Here is a 17,666-nt window from a genome sequence, read left to right on the forward strand (position 1 = left end):
TAGGAAGGAGGGGGAACAACAGGAGGAGGGAAAGGAGGGGGACAACAGGAGGAGGGAAAGGATGGGGGAACGACAGGAGGAAGGGAAGGAGGGGGAACGACAGGAGGAGGGAAAGGAGGGGGGAACAAAAGAAAATAAAAGGAGGAGGGAAGGATGGGGAAGACAGAAGGAGGGAAAGAAGGGGGAACGACAGGAAGAGGGAAAGGAGGGGGGAACGAACAGGAGGAGGGAAAGGATGGGGGAACGACAGAGAGGGGAAAGGAGGGGGAACGAACAGGAGGAGGGGAAAGGAGGGGGAAACGACAGGAGGAGGGAAAGGAGGGGTTTAACGACAGGGGAGGAAGGTAAGAGGGGGGAAACGACAAGGAGGAGGGAAAGGAGGGGGAACGAAAGGAGGAGGGAAAGGATGGGGGAACGACAGGAAGGAGGAAAAGGAGGGGACGAAAGGAGGAGGGGAAAGGAATGGGGGAACGACAGAAGGAGGGGGAACGACAGGAGGATGGAAGGAGGGAGGAACGACAGGGAAAGGAGGGAAAGGATGGGGGAACGACAGAAGGAGGGGGAACGACAGAGGGAGGGAAAGGATGGGGGAACGACAGGAGGAGGGAAAGGAGGGAACGACAGGAGGAGGGAAAGGAGGGGAACGACAGGAGGAGGGAAAGGAGGGGGGAAATGAAAGGAGGAGGAAAGGATGGGGGACGACAGGAGGAGGGAAAGGAGGGGGAACGAACCAGGAGGAGGGAAAGGAGGAGGAACGACAAGGAGGAGGAAATGGAGGGGGAACGAAAGGAGGAGGGAAAGGATGGGGGACGACAGGAGGAGGGAAGGAGGGGGAACGCCAGGAGGAGGGAAAGGAGGGGAACGACAGGAGGATGGGAAAGGAAGGGGGAAACGAAAGGAGGCGGGAAGGATGGGGAACGACAGGAGGAGGGAAAGGAGGGGGAACGACAGGAGGAGGGAAAGGAGGGGGGAACGAAAGGGAGGAGGGAAAGGATGGGGAACGAAACAGGAGGAGGAAAGAGGGGGAACGACAGGAGGAGGGAAAGGAGGGGAACGAAGGAGGCAGGGAAGGAGGGGGGAACGAAAGGAGGAAGGGAAAGGATGGGGAACGAAAGGAGGAAAGGGAAGGATGGGGAACGACCAAGGAGGAGGGAAAGGAGGGGGAACGAAACAGGAGGAGGGAAGGAGGGGGAACGAAAGAGGAGGGAAAGGATGGGGGAACGACAGGAGAGGGAAAGGAGGGGGAAACGGCCAAGGAAGGAGGGAAAGGAGGGGGGAGACGAAAGGAGGAGGGAAAGGATTGGGGACCGACAGAAGGAGGGGAACGACCAGGAGGCGGGAAAGGGAAGGGAGAACGACAGGAGGAGGGCAAGGTGGGGGAACGACAGAAGGAGGGGAACGACAGGAGGAGGGAAAGTGGGGGAACGACAGGAGGAGGGAAGAAGGAGGGGAACGACGGAAGAGGGAAAGAGGGGGAACGACAGGAGGAGGAAAGGAGGGGGGAACGAAAGGGAGGAGGGAAAGGATGGGGGGACGACAGGAAGAGGGAAGGAGGGGAAACGACAGGAGAGGGAAAGGAGGGGGGAACGACAGGAGGAGGAAAGGAGGGGGGAAACGAAAGGAGGAGGGAAAGGTGGGGGAACGACAGGAGGAGGAAGGGTGGGGGAACGACAGGAGGAGGGAAAGGAGGGGGGAACGACAGGAAAGGAGGGGAAAGGAGGGGGGAACGAAAGGAGGAGGGAAAAGGATGGGGGAACGACAGGAAGGAGGGAAAGGAGGGGACGACAGGAGGAGGAAAGGAGGGGGGAACGACAGGAGGGGGAATGATAGGAGGAGGAAGAAAAGGTCTCTCGGGAGAATCTTAATTCTCTGTCTCACCACTCAGAGAGAGTCAGAGAGGACCTGACAAACCATAAGCCCACGCCCACTATCACATGAAACCCCGGTTTCACATGAACCCCAGTAATCACATGAACCCTGTATCACACATGAACCCCAGTATCACATGAACCCCGGTATCACCATGAACCCCGGTATCACAATAGCACCGGTTCAGCATGAACCCCGGTATCCACATGAACCCTGTATCACATGAACCGCGGTATCCATGAACGCCCGGTATCACATGAAACCCCAGTATCAACATGAAACCCTCAGTATCACATGACCCCAGTAGCACATGAAGCGCTCGGTATCAACATGAACCCCAGTAATCACATAGAACCCCTGTATCACATGAACCTGGGTATCACATGAACCCAGTATCACATAGACCCCAGTATCACATGAACGCCCAAGTATCACATGAACCCCTGTATCACATGAACCTGGTATCACATGAACCCCTGTACTCAACATGAACCCCGTATCACATGAACCTCGGTATCACATGAAACACCGGTATCGACATGAACCCTGGTATCAACATGATCCCCAGTATCACATGGACCCCAGTAATCACATGACCTCGGTATCACATGAACCCTCAGTATCACATGACCTCGGTATCACATGAACCCCAGTATCACATGGACCGCCAGGTATTCACATGAACCCCTGTATCACATGGAACCCTGGTATCACATGAAAGCCCTGGTATCACATGAACCCTAGTATCACAATGAACCCCGGTATCAAGCATGAAACCCCGGTCATCACATGAACCCCGGTATCACATGAACCCCGTATTCACATGAACCCCGGTAATCACATGAACCCAGTTCACATGAAACCCCAGTATCACATGAAACCCCAGTATCACATGAACCCCGGTTATCACATGAAACTCCGGTATACATGAACCCCGGTATCACATGAACCCGCGGTATCACATGAACCCCGTATCACATGAACCCCGGTTATCACATGAACCCCGGTAATCCACTGAGCACCGTATTCACATGAGACAGGGAGGCAGGTGGACTGAGACAGGGAGGCAGGTGGACTGAGAACAGGGAGGCAGGTTGGACTGAACAGGGAGGCAGGTGGACTGAGACAGGGAGGTCAGGTGGACTGAAGACAGGGAGGCAGGTGGACTGGAGACAGGGAGGAGGTGGACTGAGACAGGGAGCAGGTGACTGAGACAGGGAGGCAGGTGGGACGAGGGAGTTTGGACTTGAGTGGTGGCAATCAAGGCCCCACAAGCTGATCTAGCTGGTTAAATTAAAAGCTGCTATGTCTTTCCATCCTGGTTTCAGGTTTAAAAGGCCCTCGTTGAAGATGGTCACCGCTAACGACGCAGAATACACATCCCGTGGTGTGTGTGTGTGTGTGTGTTTTGTGTGTGTGGTGTGTGCGTGTGTGTAAGTAGTGCCATAAGTGTATGTGTGTGTAAGTTTATGTTTCTGTGTGTGTGGTTTCTCCAAAGATTACATGAGAAGTCGTTTTACAGGGATGCCAGCTTGCACACAGACCAGACAGCAGAGTCTGTCACCTTGTTACGTGGTCTGGACGGTGAATGAAAATAATGTCTATTTATGGAGGAAATCAGCGGAAATGAGCCTAGATGTTGAATGTACACGAGCCCAGGGAGACAGCAGCTTTACCTTGGTCCAGGGAGTACAGCGCTTTACCTTGGTCCGGGAGACAACCAGCTACCTTGGCGCATAGAGACGGCATAGCTTTACCTTGGTCCATAGAGACGGCAGCTTTACCCTTGGTCCATAGTGGACGGCAGCGTTACCTTGGACCTGGGCGACAGCAGCCAGACAGCAGCTTTACCTTGGTCCAGGGAGACAGCAGCTTTACTGGCCATAGAAGACGGCAGCTTTACCTTTTGTTCCAGGGAGACAGGAGCTTTACTTGGTTCCGCAGGGAGACTGCAGCCTTGCCTTGTCGCAGGAGACAGCAGCTTGTACCTTGGTCCATTCCCGAGACACCGAAGCCTTACTGTCATTGGATGTAAAAGCAATAACTATCTTTGATCGCGTTTGTTAACTGCCCCGTGTTGTTTGACGGTCAGGTCTGGCTCGGGGCCGTCCGCTGCTGTCTCCCCCTGGAGACCAAGGTAACGCTGCTGTCATCCTGGAATACCAAGTAAAGCTAGCGTCTCTGCTGTCCTCTCCCTGGACCAAGGAAAAGCTGCGTGTCCCTGACCAACGGGTAAAACGATGCGTCTCAATGGACCAGTAAGGCGTGGTGTCTCGATGGACCAAGGTAACTGCTTGTCTTCCTGGAACAAGGCAAAGGCTGCAGTCTCCCTGGACAAGTTAAGCTGGGCTGGTCTCCCTGGACAGGTAAGCTGGCCGTCGAACACCCCCGAGGTCGATCGTTACCACCTTGAATATCACAGGTGGGAAACCGGGCGTCAGCTTTGTCTCGCTTGGTCCGAGTTGGAGACAGCCAGCCAGACCAGCAGCTTTGTAGACCTATCGGAACCAGAGGACAGCGCATTTGCTCTGGTCGAGGGGAGACGCAGCGTTACTGCTTTGGTACAGGATGACACAGCAGCTTTTATCACCACTTGGTCCAGAGCGCATACCAGCCTTACCTCGGTCAGGGAGGAGCAGCAGCTTTTACCTTGTCCGGAGACACACGTTACATATGTCCGCAGGGAGACAAGCAGCTTTACGCTTGGTCCACAGGAGACTCACGCTGTACCTTGGTTGGAGACAGCAGCAGTCTACGCTTTGCGTTGCAGGAGGATCAGCGCTTTACTGCGTCACAAGGGAGACAGCCAGCCATTACCGCTTGCGTTCTGGAGGACACAACAGCCTGGTACATTTGGTCCCATGGGTAGACCAGAGCGCTTACTCGTTTGCTGGTCCCAAGGGTATGACAACACCAGCTTACCTTCGCGTCATTAGAGACAGTACTTTACCTTGACCTGGAGGACAGCAGCCAGAACGCAGCTGTCACCGGTATGTCAGGGAGACAGCAGCTTTACCTTGGTCCAGGGAGAGGCAATAGATGTTAACCCTATAGGGTCTGGGAGACGGCAGCTTTCTCTAGCCACTTTGTCATAGAGACGTGCAGCTTTACCTGGTCCATGTGACGGCAGCGTTACCTTGGTACCTGTGTAGAGCAGCAAGCCAAGACAGCAGCTTGTAACCTTGGTCAGGGAGACCAGAGCACCTTTACCTGGTCCATGGGAGACGGCAGCTGTACCTTGGTCTGGAGAACAGCAGCTTTACCTTGGTCCATAGAGACGGGCAGCTTTTAACTTGTTAGGGAGACAGCGCTTATTCCTTGGGTCCATAAGACACCAGCCTTTACCTTGGTCCCAGGCGAAGACGACGTTCCTTGGTCGCAGGGAGAACGGCAGCTTTTCCTTGGTTCCAGGGAGACAGCAGCCAGACAGGCAGCTTTACTTGGTCCAGGGAGAACAGCAGCTTTACCTTGTCCAGGGAAGACAGGCAGCCGTTACATTGGTCCAGGGAGACAGCAGCTTTACCTGGTCCAGGGAACAACAGCCTTACCTTGGTCAGGGATGACATGCAGCTTTACCTTTGGTCCAGGGAGACAGCAGCGTTACCTTGGCCAGGGAGACCCAGCAGCTTTACCTTGGTCCAGGGAGACAGCAAGCTTTTACCCTGGTCTCAGGGAGACCAGCAGCGTACCTTGGGTCCAGGAGACAGCAGCTTTAACCTTGGTCCACGGGAGACAACCAGCCTTACCTTGTCCAGGGAGTCCACAGCATTACTTTGGTCCAGGGAGACAGGCAGCGTTACCTTGGTCCAGGGAGACACCAGCCTTACCCTGGTCCAGGAGACAGCAGCTTACCTTGGACCTGGGAGACAGCAGCCAGACAGCAGCTTTACCTTGGTCCGGGAGACAGCAGCTTTTACCTGGTCCAGGGAGATGGCAAGCTGTCCTTGGTCCTAGGAGACAGCAGCTTTACCCTTGGTCCATAGAAGACGGCACTTTACCTTGTTCCTAGGAGACCAGCAGCTTTACCTTGGTCCAGGGAGACCTGCAGCCTGCCATTGGTCCAGGGCGACAGCAGCTTTTACCTTGGTCCTCAGAGAACACCAGCCCTTACCTTGGTCCAGGGAGGACGGCAGAAGTTACCTTTGGTCCAGGGTAGAACGGCAGCTTTTCTTGGTCCAGGGAGACCAGCAGCCAGACAGCCAGCTTTAACCTTGATCCAGGGAGACAGCAAGCTTTACCTTGGTCCAGGAGACAGCGGCGTTACCTTGGTCTCAGGGAGACCAGCAGCTTTACCTTGGTCCAGGGAGACATCCAGCCTTGCCACCTTGGCCGGGGACAGCAGCTTTTTACCGTTTATTTTTTTTTTTTTTTTTTTTTTTTTTTTTTTTTTTTTTCTTGTTTTTTTTTCTTTTTTTCTTTTTTTTTTTTTTTTTTCATTTGTTTTCTTTTTTTCTTTTTTTTTTTGTTTTTTTTTGTTTTTTTGTTTTTTTTTTTTCTTGTCCAGGGAAGAATCAGCGCGTACCTGTGGGTCTCAGGGAGAAGCACTTTACTTTTTGCCCATGTGCGATGACGGCAGCTGTACCTCTGGTCCTTAAGGAGACAGCAGCTTTAGCCTGGTCATAGGACGGCACTTTACCTTGGTTCAGGGAGACAGCTGCTTTACCTTGTGTCGCAGGAGACGTGCAGCATTGCCTTGGTCAGGGGACGAGCAGTCTTTACCTTGTCCATAGATGACACCAGCCTTTACCTTTCCGGGGTAGCGGTCATCGTTACCCTCGCAGTTGGGTCCATGTAGAGATCGGCTCAGCTTCTTGGTCCAGAGACCAGCTAGCCAGACAGCAGTGCTTACCCTTGGTCCAAGTGGAGAGCATGCAGCTTTACCTTGTGTCCTAGGGAGACAGCCAAGCGTGTTCCTTTGGTGTGCCATGGGAGACCAGCAGCTTTGTACCTTGGTCCAGCCAGTGGAGACCACCGCAGCCTTACGCTTGGTCCAGGGAGACAGCAGCTTACCTCTGGTCCAGGAGACAGCAGCGGTCTTTACCTGGTCATGGGAAGCACAAGCTAGCTTTACCTTGCGTCAGGGAAGACAGCAGCTTCGAGCCTTGTTCCACTGGGGCAGTGAATCTTTCTCTCTTGACTCTCACTGGGTCTATTAGAGATCCACAGTTCGGGTATATATTTCTTTGTTCAGAGTGTGACAATTGAAACACCACTGAAGTGATACATTTTTGGACTACGTAATATAGGGAATAGGCCAAAGGCATGCTCCAAACGAACAGTGACGCTTTACCCTAAGCATCGAAACACGAAAGGCCTCATTGGCCCAGCTCTATAACTGCAACCTCCTTCCCATCTGGTTGTGCTCTGGATAGATGTGTATATTAAAGATGAATCCCAGAGACCTCTTGTGCATTCTCTGACTGATCACCACCCCTACCCTGGACATGCACCTGATGTGCTTATAACCAAGCGCCTTCGCTCAGCACCTGGTCAAGTTGCTGCTGCCCCTGGGGGATGGAGTGTGGAAGTATTATCCTGGACAGTGTGCTTGTCCTCTTGTCCTAAACACCCTAACTTTGTCCCCCGTATGCATCAAACGTACAAACAATCCATTACATATGATGCTTTGATATGTAATTATCACCTGCCGACCATGACTGCCCATCTCTCTCCAATCGCTCCAGAGTCGACATAAGCCATAACTCATTCATTTACTTCCCTGTTGTCCCACGTAATTGTCTGACAGTCCCCTTTGAAAAAACCAAAAAAGGGGGCCCTGTTTTTATAGAAGTGATATTCAAAAAAAGCACAACGTGTTTTGTCCTTTACGGGACGAGTAAAGTTCATTCTACAATTAAGTCAAGTCACGATAAATAAACACATGACCTAAACACGCACAAACAAACATTAAACAGCAGCTCTACTTCGAATATCAATACTCATTATTGAATAATTTTGTTAACGAATACGCCCACCCACGGGCGATGTTTTTTCCACCCAGGTCACAAGCAACTATACACACACCACACACACACACCACACCACACACACACACAACCCCCCTCCACCGCGCCCCTCACCACCACACACACACCACCCTCTCCCTCCTCCCCACACCACTCCGCCACCACACACACCACACACAGCACACCCACACACCCACACACACACACACACACACAGCACACCACACCCACCCACCACAACACACCATCACACCCCACACACACACACACACACACATCCACCCACACCAAACAGTACGGTCAAGACAGGCTAGATGCTTGCATGTCAGTAACTGCTTCGGTTATGTCCTGTGTTCTGTGTCTCTCTGCCTTGTGTGTCGATGACAAGAACCAACCACAGCACTCTCGTCATCCCTGCCAACACGAAGAGGAGCAGCCAGCCACTCCCGTCATCCTGCACAAACGGAGTGGCACAGCCAGCGGCGCTAGCCGTCACCCTCCCTGCGCACAGAGAGGAAGGCTTGGCCACTTCCTCGCCTCATCCTGCCCCCAGAGAGGACCAGCCTGCCCCTCCTCGTCATCCTGCCACAGAGCGGACAGCCAGCCACTCCCGTCATCCTGCACGAGTGGAGCGACCGGACGCGCGGCTCGTCACTCCTGCCGAGCGGAGAGAGGACAGCTGCCACTCGCCCTCGTCGGAGCCCCGCGGCAGAGAGGACGCTGCCCACTTGGCCCTCCCGTCATCCTGCCACAGAGTGGACACTGCAGCCACTCCGTTCATCCTGCCACAGAGAGGACCACCTGCCACTCCCCGCCCCTCGTCAATCCGTGCCCCAGAGCAGGAACCCGCCTCGCCACTCCCCCCGTCTTCCCTCCGCCCCCGCCACCGATCGGCGCCGGGACCCGGACGCCGCGACAGCCCAGCCACTCCCCGTCATCCTCCCACCAGAGAGGACAGCCTGCCACTCCCTCCTCGTCTATCCTGCCCCAGCACGAGGACAGCCAGCCACTCTCCGTCATCCTGCCCCACCGAGAGGACCAGCCCGCCACTCCCCCCCCTCGTCATCCCTGCCCACAGAGAGGACAGCCAGGCCACTGCCCGTCACTCCCTGCTCCAAGAGAGGACAGCGCAGCCACTCCCCGTCTCTGCCACAGAGAGACAAGCCAGCCAATCCCATCTCTCCGCCCCCACGAGAGGACCAGCCAGCCACTCCCATCCCCATCCTGCCACAGAGAGGACAAGCGCCAGCCACTCTCCTCCGCAGACGGCACGTTGTACACTCTACTTCCACCTGGTCCTGTCATCTACATGCTCAGCGCGGAAGCGCAAGTCTGTCATCTCACACCGCCTAGCAACGGTCAAGGAAGTCTGTCATCTACCAGCCTCAGCAGGACAGGCCAAGTCTGTCATCTACATGCCTGCAGCCACGGCAAGGAAAGCTGTCATCTCTCACAGCCCTAGCACCGGAAAGGCAAGCTTGTCATCTACAGCCTAGCAAGGACACCGGAAGTTCCGTCATCTCCTACAGCCCTACAGCGCACAGCCTAATGTTCACCAGAACGCTCACTCACTGTCTTTGTCTCTTTTCACTACTGTGTGGCTAGCCCAAACAGCAGGTACTCAGTCCGCTGTTCGCCAACCGGGTCAGCTCCCTCTCAACACCCCCCAAGGTGCTTTTGATCTGAACGGGGGAGCGACGGGGGGTTCTGAGACGCAATGCGCTTTGTAGGATCTGGAGGGGGTGTGTTGGACCGCGTTACGATGGGTATACAAGTGAGGGGTTTTCTGTGCTCTTCTTACGCTATGCCGGCTGTGTAAGTTGTAGGGTCTCTCGAGCGCTTGCTCTGTTGTTTGTGTCGCTCGTCGCTCCTCTTGCACGGTGTGTGTGTTTGTGTGAGGTGTGTCTGTGTGTGTGGTCGTGTTGCCACGGCTTGTGAGGTGTCGTTCGCTTTTGCTCTCGCTGTGCTGGTCTTGTGTGTGTGTGTGTTGTCGCTGTGCTCAGGTGCTGTCAGTGTGTGTGTGCCTCTGTGTGTGTGTGTGTGTGTGTGTGTGTTGTGTGTGTGTGTCGCTGTGCGCTCGTTGTTGTTTGGTGTGGTGTGTGTGTGGTGTGTGTGTGTGTGTGTGTGTTCTGAGGGATAGGGAGGAGTCAGCCAGGGGTTCTGAGGAGGAAGGGCTGGGGGTTGGTTGAGGTTAAAGTCAACGGAGGGTTAAGTCAAATGCCCTCCTGTCTGTTCTCCTCGTCATTATAAGGGGGCTTCTGCCCCTACTGTTAACACACACACACCCACAAACACACACACACACACCCCACATCGGGTCACACGACACACACACACCACACACACACACCACACACATCACACACACAACAACACACACACACACACACACACACACACACACACACACACACACACACACAGTTTGACTGATCAGTTGTGTGACAGGAGCCATTTTAATGAAGATGGACCAGCTTGATAGATCTTGATTTGTCCCGGCTGGCCGACGACTGACAACTCATTCAAGCACACAATGGGAAGTACCAAGAATCCCAAACGGCACCCTATMCATTATGAAGTGTAGACAATATGGGCCCCGGTCAAAAGTAGTACACTGTAGAGAAGGTGCCATATGGGACTCAGCCTTAAAGAGGAGTCCTACTCTTGAAAGAAGTAGCCAAAAAGTACAATCACCTTTGCCATAACCTTGTAGCTGCTTCAAGACTTACTCTTGGCAGACATTTTCTTTTCACATCAAAACGACTTACTCTTGGCAGACATTTTCTTTTCTCATCACAACGACAGAAGAGAAGAAGAGGGGAGAAGGTAATCTAGGCTGTGGGTTTACTCAACTGTAATGTGTCTGGTCCATAATACCTCCGAAAGTGTGTGTTTCTCTCCAACCTGGTCTCAGAGCATTTTGTATTATTCTGTACGTAAATCCGAGACACTCAATTAGATAAGATATGTTATGTTTCGTATGGAATGTATTAATTTGTGGATGTCCATCAACCAATTTTGTATGATAGGTTACTTATTACAAAATGCACAATATGTTAACATATTCCAAAATATTGGATATGTTTCTAGTTCTAGCTTGGTGGCAAATGTTAGCTAGGTTAAGGGTTAGCTACAAGGAAGGGTTAGCTAATCCGGATTTACAAGTCAAATTGTATTGGTCACATACACATATTTATCAGATGTTATTGCGGGTGTGGCGAAATGCTTGTGTTCCTAGCTCCAACAGTGCAGTAATATCTAACAATACACAACAATACACACTAATCTAAAAGTAAAATAATGGAATTTTAGAAATATATAAATATTAGATCGAGCAATGTTGGAGTGGTATTGACTAAAATACGGTAGAATATAATACAGTATTTACATATGAGATGAGTAAAGCAGTGGGAAAACATGATCAAAGTTACATTTACTATGTTACGTCTAGTCTATGAGACCAGGCTGTTCTCCCACCTCCATGTGGGTGCATCTGCCCCATTACCTACAGATGGTGACACACAAACACACACACACAGAGAGATACGCGCACACACACACACACACACACACACAGAACAAACGACACACACACACACACACGACAACGACACAACACACACTTCCCTAAACCTTTAACCCTAACACCAACCTTATAGACAATAACTCCTAATTCTAACCACACAACACTTACCTTAACCCCTAACTTAAGCCTAAACTCCTAACTAATCTAATTCTAACCCAACAACTAACCCCTAAACCCTAACCTTTAAGCCCTACCACTAACCTTTACCAGCCTAAACTCCTAATTCTAACCCCAACACCTAACCTTTACCCCTACCTTATAAGACCTAACTTCCTTAAATCTACCCCAACACTAACCTAACCCCTAACCTTTAAGACCAAATCCTAATTTCTAAACACCAACAACTAACCTTAACGCCTAACCTTAAAGCTAAGCTACCTAACTCCTAGACCCATCTACACCCTAACACCTAACAAATAACGCTCACAACATCTAAAGCTAGAACTAGCTAGACCCTACTTAAGCTAATCTAAGCTTAAAGCCTTTTTACAAAATGCCTCAACTTCTCTAAATTTTAGAAGTTGGTTACTATCTGGACTTCTGGATCCGACAAGTATAGTAAAGCCACGCACGCACGGCACGCACCACGCACGCACGCACGCCAACGCACTGCATACGCACGCACGACGCACGCCACGCACGCAACGCCACAGCGGGCACGCAACGCACGCACGCCGCACGCAGCGCCAGCACACCACACAACACAACACAGACACACACACACACACACACACACAACACAACACCACACACACACACACCACAACACACACCACAGACACACAGACACACAAACACACACCAGTGGAAGCTGCTGAGGGGAGGACGGCTCACGGAGCAAACGGAATGGCATCAAACACATGGAAACCATGGAAACCATGTAATACTATTGTCTGACGTATTTGATACCATTCCACTCATTCCCCTTCAGCCATTACCACGAGCCCGTCCTCCCCAATTCAGGCGCCACCAACCTCTCGTGACACACACAGATCCGTCAGCTCTAGTCCAGCCTAGTCCAGCCCATCTTTTTCTGAAGGCACAGTAATTAACACGCCATCTGATACACTATTAGGTCCGGAAGGCTCTCCAAGGACAGGCTCACAGGTAATCCATCCCAGTATGCTAACTAGCCTAGCGTCTCTGTCAGTAACGGTGACCTGAGCCCACAGAGACGGCACACACATCGGCACCCTATTCCGTAAATAGTGCACTGTGTAGGGTGCAAAATGGGACGCAGTCCTGAAGTCTTTGGAGTTTTTTTTGTGGGGGTGGGAGAATGGAGTCAACCGTTTCTAGCCATGGTTGAAGAGGAGTCAGTCCTCACCCAWTAGGTGGTTCGGAAACCTAATTCGAGAAAACACTAGTCTAGAAGAAACTACTGACGACTCAAGTATGTTCTCTCTCGTTGTTTATTCTCAACCTGGAAACCAGTATTTGATTGAATAGAGGTACTTGGTTACTTTGTGATGCGTCACTGTGGAAACTGGGGCTCAGTTATATATATATATATATACTGTTATTAAGACGTGAGGACTTGCCTGGTTGGCACACATCCCCACCATGACTTAGGTCCTGTCCCCAAATGGCACTCTATTCCCTATATAGTGCACTACTTTTGACCAGATCCCTATGGGCCCTTGTCAAAAGTAGTGCACTATACAGGGAATAGGGTGCCATTGGGAATTTAGATTTAGACTTGTCGTTATGATAAGTAACGTTGATGACTAAGTACTGTGATCTGGGATTAAAGGTAGCTAATGGATCTGAATTTCTCCCCAGTCTGAAAGGACAGTTTCCAACAACTCTTGAGTTTTGTCTCCACATACAATTTATACAGGTGAGAATAATGGTCAGCCGCCATTTTTCAAATGTAGCGTGATAGCATGTTCGTCGACAAGATTCTCTGGCGCAGTCAGAAGCAGTAAGACTTCTCCAAACTCTAATTCACCTGTAAGCGATGGTACTTTGTCATCCCATGTTTTTATTTTAAGAACAAATTCTTATTTTCAGGGGCAGAACAACAGATTTTTACCTTGTCAGCTCGGGGATTTGATCTTGCAACCTTTCAAGTCCAACGCTCTAACCACTAGGCTACCTGCCTCATATAAACACTAGTCTACCCCACCTCCTCTAACCACTAGGCTACCTGCCTCATCTAAACACTAGTCTACCCCACCTCCTCTAACCACTAGGCTACCTGCCGCCCCAATTTAAATAAAATATGAAGCTACATGACTGTAATACCTAATGAAGACTAAATGTCAGAAAATGTACATTCATAAGAACACTTTCAACCTACTACTGACTGCTACTAACCTTTTAATTCATAATATATTTCTGATTGAAAATGCTCATATTAACTCTCGTTTTGACCAAGAGTTTGACTACCTCTTCATAAAATGTACAGTTCCTTTGTTGTTCCGGTTGTAGACTTAAAAACGTGGTCCACTTCAAAAGCAATAAACAAAGTGAGAAACTTTATCTCAATTAAAATCCTCCCTTTATGCCCGCTATTTCTCAGACATCACGTTCTACACATGATACCCATGAAATCTCTTTGCTGCTGCCCCAAATGGCACCCTTTATAGTGCCCTACTTTTGACCAGAGCTGACAGGGTTTTCATAAAGTTCTGGTCAAAAGTAGTGCACTACATAGAGAATAGGGTGCCATTTGGGGGACTCGGTGCTCTGTGTTCTGAAGTGGTCACAAGTATTTTAAACCCTCTTAAAACAACACCAGTTGGATCTAGAGACCTGGTGCTTTAGCTGCTTGGAGGTGTCCGTCAGAGCCTCTGACAGTCCGTTTTCTACCATGAGGTGAAAGGTCATGTCGGCTTGTCAAAATAAGACCGATGGCTCGGTAAGAAATATTTTCTGACGTTTATCTGGGCTTTCAGTATGATCCGGAACGTTTCAAACATGCAATCGGGTTGATTGGAATGACTGACCTTGGAAAACAATATTAATGATTTGAGAATTTCAATGCCGTTTGCATTAAGGCACCTTGTTCGGTTCGTACAATTTTAGGTTAGTTCATTAGAGACCACTGTGTGTCGAGTTTCTTATATGGACTTTTATTTCAGGTAAGACTTTGTGTTTTGGCTGTTTGGGTGTATTGCAAATTCAGATTCCTCTCTGACAACGTTCATGTAACCATCCCCTCTACATGTAACCATCTACATGTAACCATCCCCTCTACATGTAACCATCCCCTCTACATGTAACCATCCCCTCTACATTTACATGTAGATGGATGGTTACGATGTAGAGGGGATGGTTACATGTAGAGGGGATTGTTTACATGTAGAGGGATGGTTTACATATTAGCATGGGTGTATATGTGATAGAGGCGGGTATGATTACATCTGTTAGAGGGATGCGTTACATTGTTAGGAGGGGATTGGATTACATGTAGAGGCGATTAGGTTACAGTGTTATGAGGCGGAGATGTTTACATTGGTAGAGGGGAGTGGTTACATGAAGACGGGGATGTTTACATGTAGAGGGATGGCGTTTACATAGAGGGGGATGGTCTACAGGTACGAGGGGATGGTTACATAGTAGAGGGATGGTTACATGTAGAGGGATGGTTTACCATGTAGAGGGATGGGTTACATGTAGAGGGGATGGTTACATGTAGGACGGGGTATGGTTACATGTAGAGGGGATTGGTTACATGTAGGATGGGCATGGTAAACATATAGAAGGGGATGGTTTAATTAAATGGTTACATTGTAGAGGGATGGTTGACATGGTATATGGTTACATGTAGATGGGATGGTTCATGATTAGAGGGGATGTTTACAGTGTGAGAGGGGATTTTTACACGTAGAGGGGGCCTGGTTTACATGTAGAGGGGATGCCGCTGTGGTCACATGTAGAGGGGGATGGTTATGCCACTGAGTAGAAGGGAGGTTACATGTAGAGGTTACATGTAGAGGGAGAGTGGTTACATCTAAGGGGATGGTTTAACACTCTAGAGGGTCGATTGGGTTTACACTGTAGAGGGGATGGTTTACATTGAAGACGGGTGATGGTTACATGGTAGAGGGGAATGATTACAAGTGTAGAGGGATGTTAACATGGTAGAGGGGATGGTTACATTGGTTAGAGGGGTTGTTATGGGTTCTACATGTAGAGGGGATGTACAGAGAGAGGCATGGTTACATATAGAGGGGTTCGCGTTACATGTAGGAGGGGATGGTTTACAATGAAGACGGGGATGGCATTACATGTAGAGGGGGATTGGTATACATGTAGAGGGGGCATGGTACATTGTAGGAGGGGCATGGTTACAGTAGACGGGGATTGCGTTACAATGTAGAAGGGCAGATGGCTTACATGTAGAGGGATGGTAGTACCCATGTAGGATGGTGGATTCCAGGTCTGACAGTGCTGAGAGGGTATGGTTACACCTGAAGATAGTTTACATTGTAGAGTGGGATTGGTTACATGTCCTACGAGGGTGCTGGTTACCATGTTAGAGGGGCATGGGTGTACCATGAAGATAGTTACATGTCAGAGGGGATGGTTTACATCGTAGAGCGGGGGTGGTTTACATGTAGACAGGGATGGATTACATTGTAGAGGGGGGATTGGTTACATTGAAGCTAGTTACACTGTAGGAGGGGATGGTGTACATGTAGTGAGGGGATGGTTACATGTAGAGGGGAATGGTTACATGAGACTTAGTTACATGTTAGAGGGGATGGTTACATTTAGAGCGGCATGGTTACATGTTAGAGGGGGATGGTACATGTAGAGGGGATGCTTACATGGAAGATAGTACATGTAGAGGGATTGGGTTACATGTAGAGGATGGTACAGCCCACAGGAGGGATGGATACATAAGATGCGTTTACATTTGAAGAGTATTACATTGTAGAGGGGGCATGGTTGACATGTTTATGAGGGGATGGTTACATGTAGATGGGATGGTTTACATGTGAGGGTTGGTTACATTGTAGAGGGATTGTTACATGTAAGGGATGGTTTACATTGCAGACGGGGGATGTTACATGTAGATGGTTACATGTAAGAGGGGATTTGGTTACATGAAGAGGGGATGGTTACATGTAGGATGGGGATTGTGTTTACATGTAGAGGGGATGGTGTACATGTAGAGGGGGATTGTTACGATGTAGAGGGGATGGTTACATGCAGAGGGGATGATATACATGTAGATGGTTATTATGGTGGAAGGGGATTGATTACATGTAGAGGGGATGGTTTACATGTAGACGGGGCATGGTTAATGTAGAGGGATGCGTAGGTACATGAATGGTACAGAGAGGATGGTTACCATACTAGAGGGGATGTGACATAGAGGGGATGGTTTACATGTAGATTGGGATGGTTACATGTGTTAGAATGGCGGATGGTTACTCATGTAGAGGGGGAATGGTTACATGGTTAGAGGGGGTATGGTTACATGTAGAGGGGGTGGTTACATGTAGTAAGGGGGATCGGTTATGTAGGAGGGCATGGGTTACATGTTAGAGGGAGTTACATTGTAGAGCGGCGATGGTCTACATGTTTAAACGAGGAGATGGTTACATGCTAAGATGGGGATGGTTACATGTAGATTCGGTGTACATGTAGGATGGTTACATTTGTAGAGGGGGATGGTTACACTGTAGAGGGATGCGTTAATGTAGAGGGATGTTTACATGTTAAGAGGGGGATGTTTTATCCATGTAGATGGGAACCGGTTACATTGAAGAGGGATGGCATTACATGTAGATGGGATGGTTACATGTAGAGGGGATGTCGGTTACATGTTTAGAGGGAATTGGTTAATGTAGAGGGTGATGGTTACATGTTAATGGGGCATGGGTTACATGTTAGAGGGGTTATGGTACATGTAGAGGCAGTTACATGTAAGGGATGTTACATGTAGAGGATGGTTTACATGTAGATGGACATGTAGGAGGGGTGGACTAGAGGGATGGTTACATGTAGATGGTTTTACGATGTAGATGTCGATGGGTTACATGTAGAGGGGATGTCTTACATGTAGAGTGGATTGTTACATGTAGAGGGGAAGGATGGTTACATGTAGAGGGGATGGTTTACATGTAGAGGGATCGCGTTGACATGTTAGAGGGAGATGTGTTGACATATAGAGGGGATTTGGTTACATGTACGATGGTCCTTCATGTTAGATGGGATGGTTACATGTAGAGGGGGATGGTTTACAATGTAGAGAGGATGGTTACATCTATGAGGGATGCGTTACATGT

General features: G+C 49.9%; 1 protein-coding gene across 1 annotated transcript; it reads left to right on the forward strand.

The window, feature by feature from the left end:
- Positions 1-584: 584 nt before the first annotated feature.
- On the forward strand, positions 585-1,865 carry LOC139027016 (uncharacterized). Its single transcript, XM_070442216.1, has one exon. It carries the CDS (start codon positions 585-587, stop codon positions 1,863-1,865), a length of 1,281 nt encoding a protein of 426 aa, XP_070298317.1.
- The last annotated feature ends 15,801 nt before the right edge of the window (positions 1,866-17,666 follow it).

This window comes from Salvelinus sp. IW2-2015, unplaced genomic scaffold (genome assembly GCF_002910315.2).
Source record: "Salvelinus sp. IW2-2015 unplaced genomic scaffold, ASM291031v2 Un_scaffold6808, whole genome shotgun sequence".
NCBI classification, from domain to species: Eukaryota; Metazoa; Chordata; class Actinopteri; order Salmoniformes; family Salmonidae; genus Salvelinus; species Salvelinus sp. IW2-2015.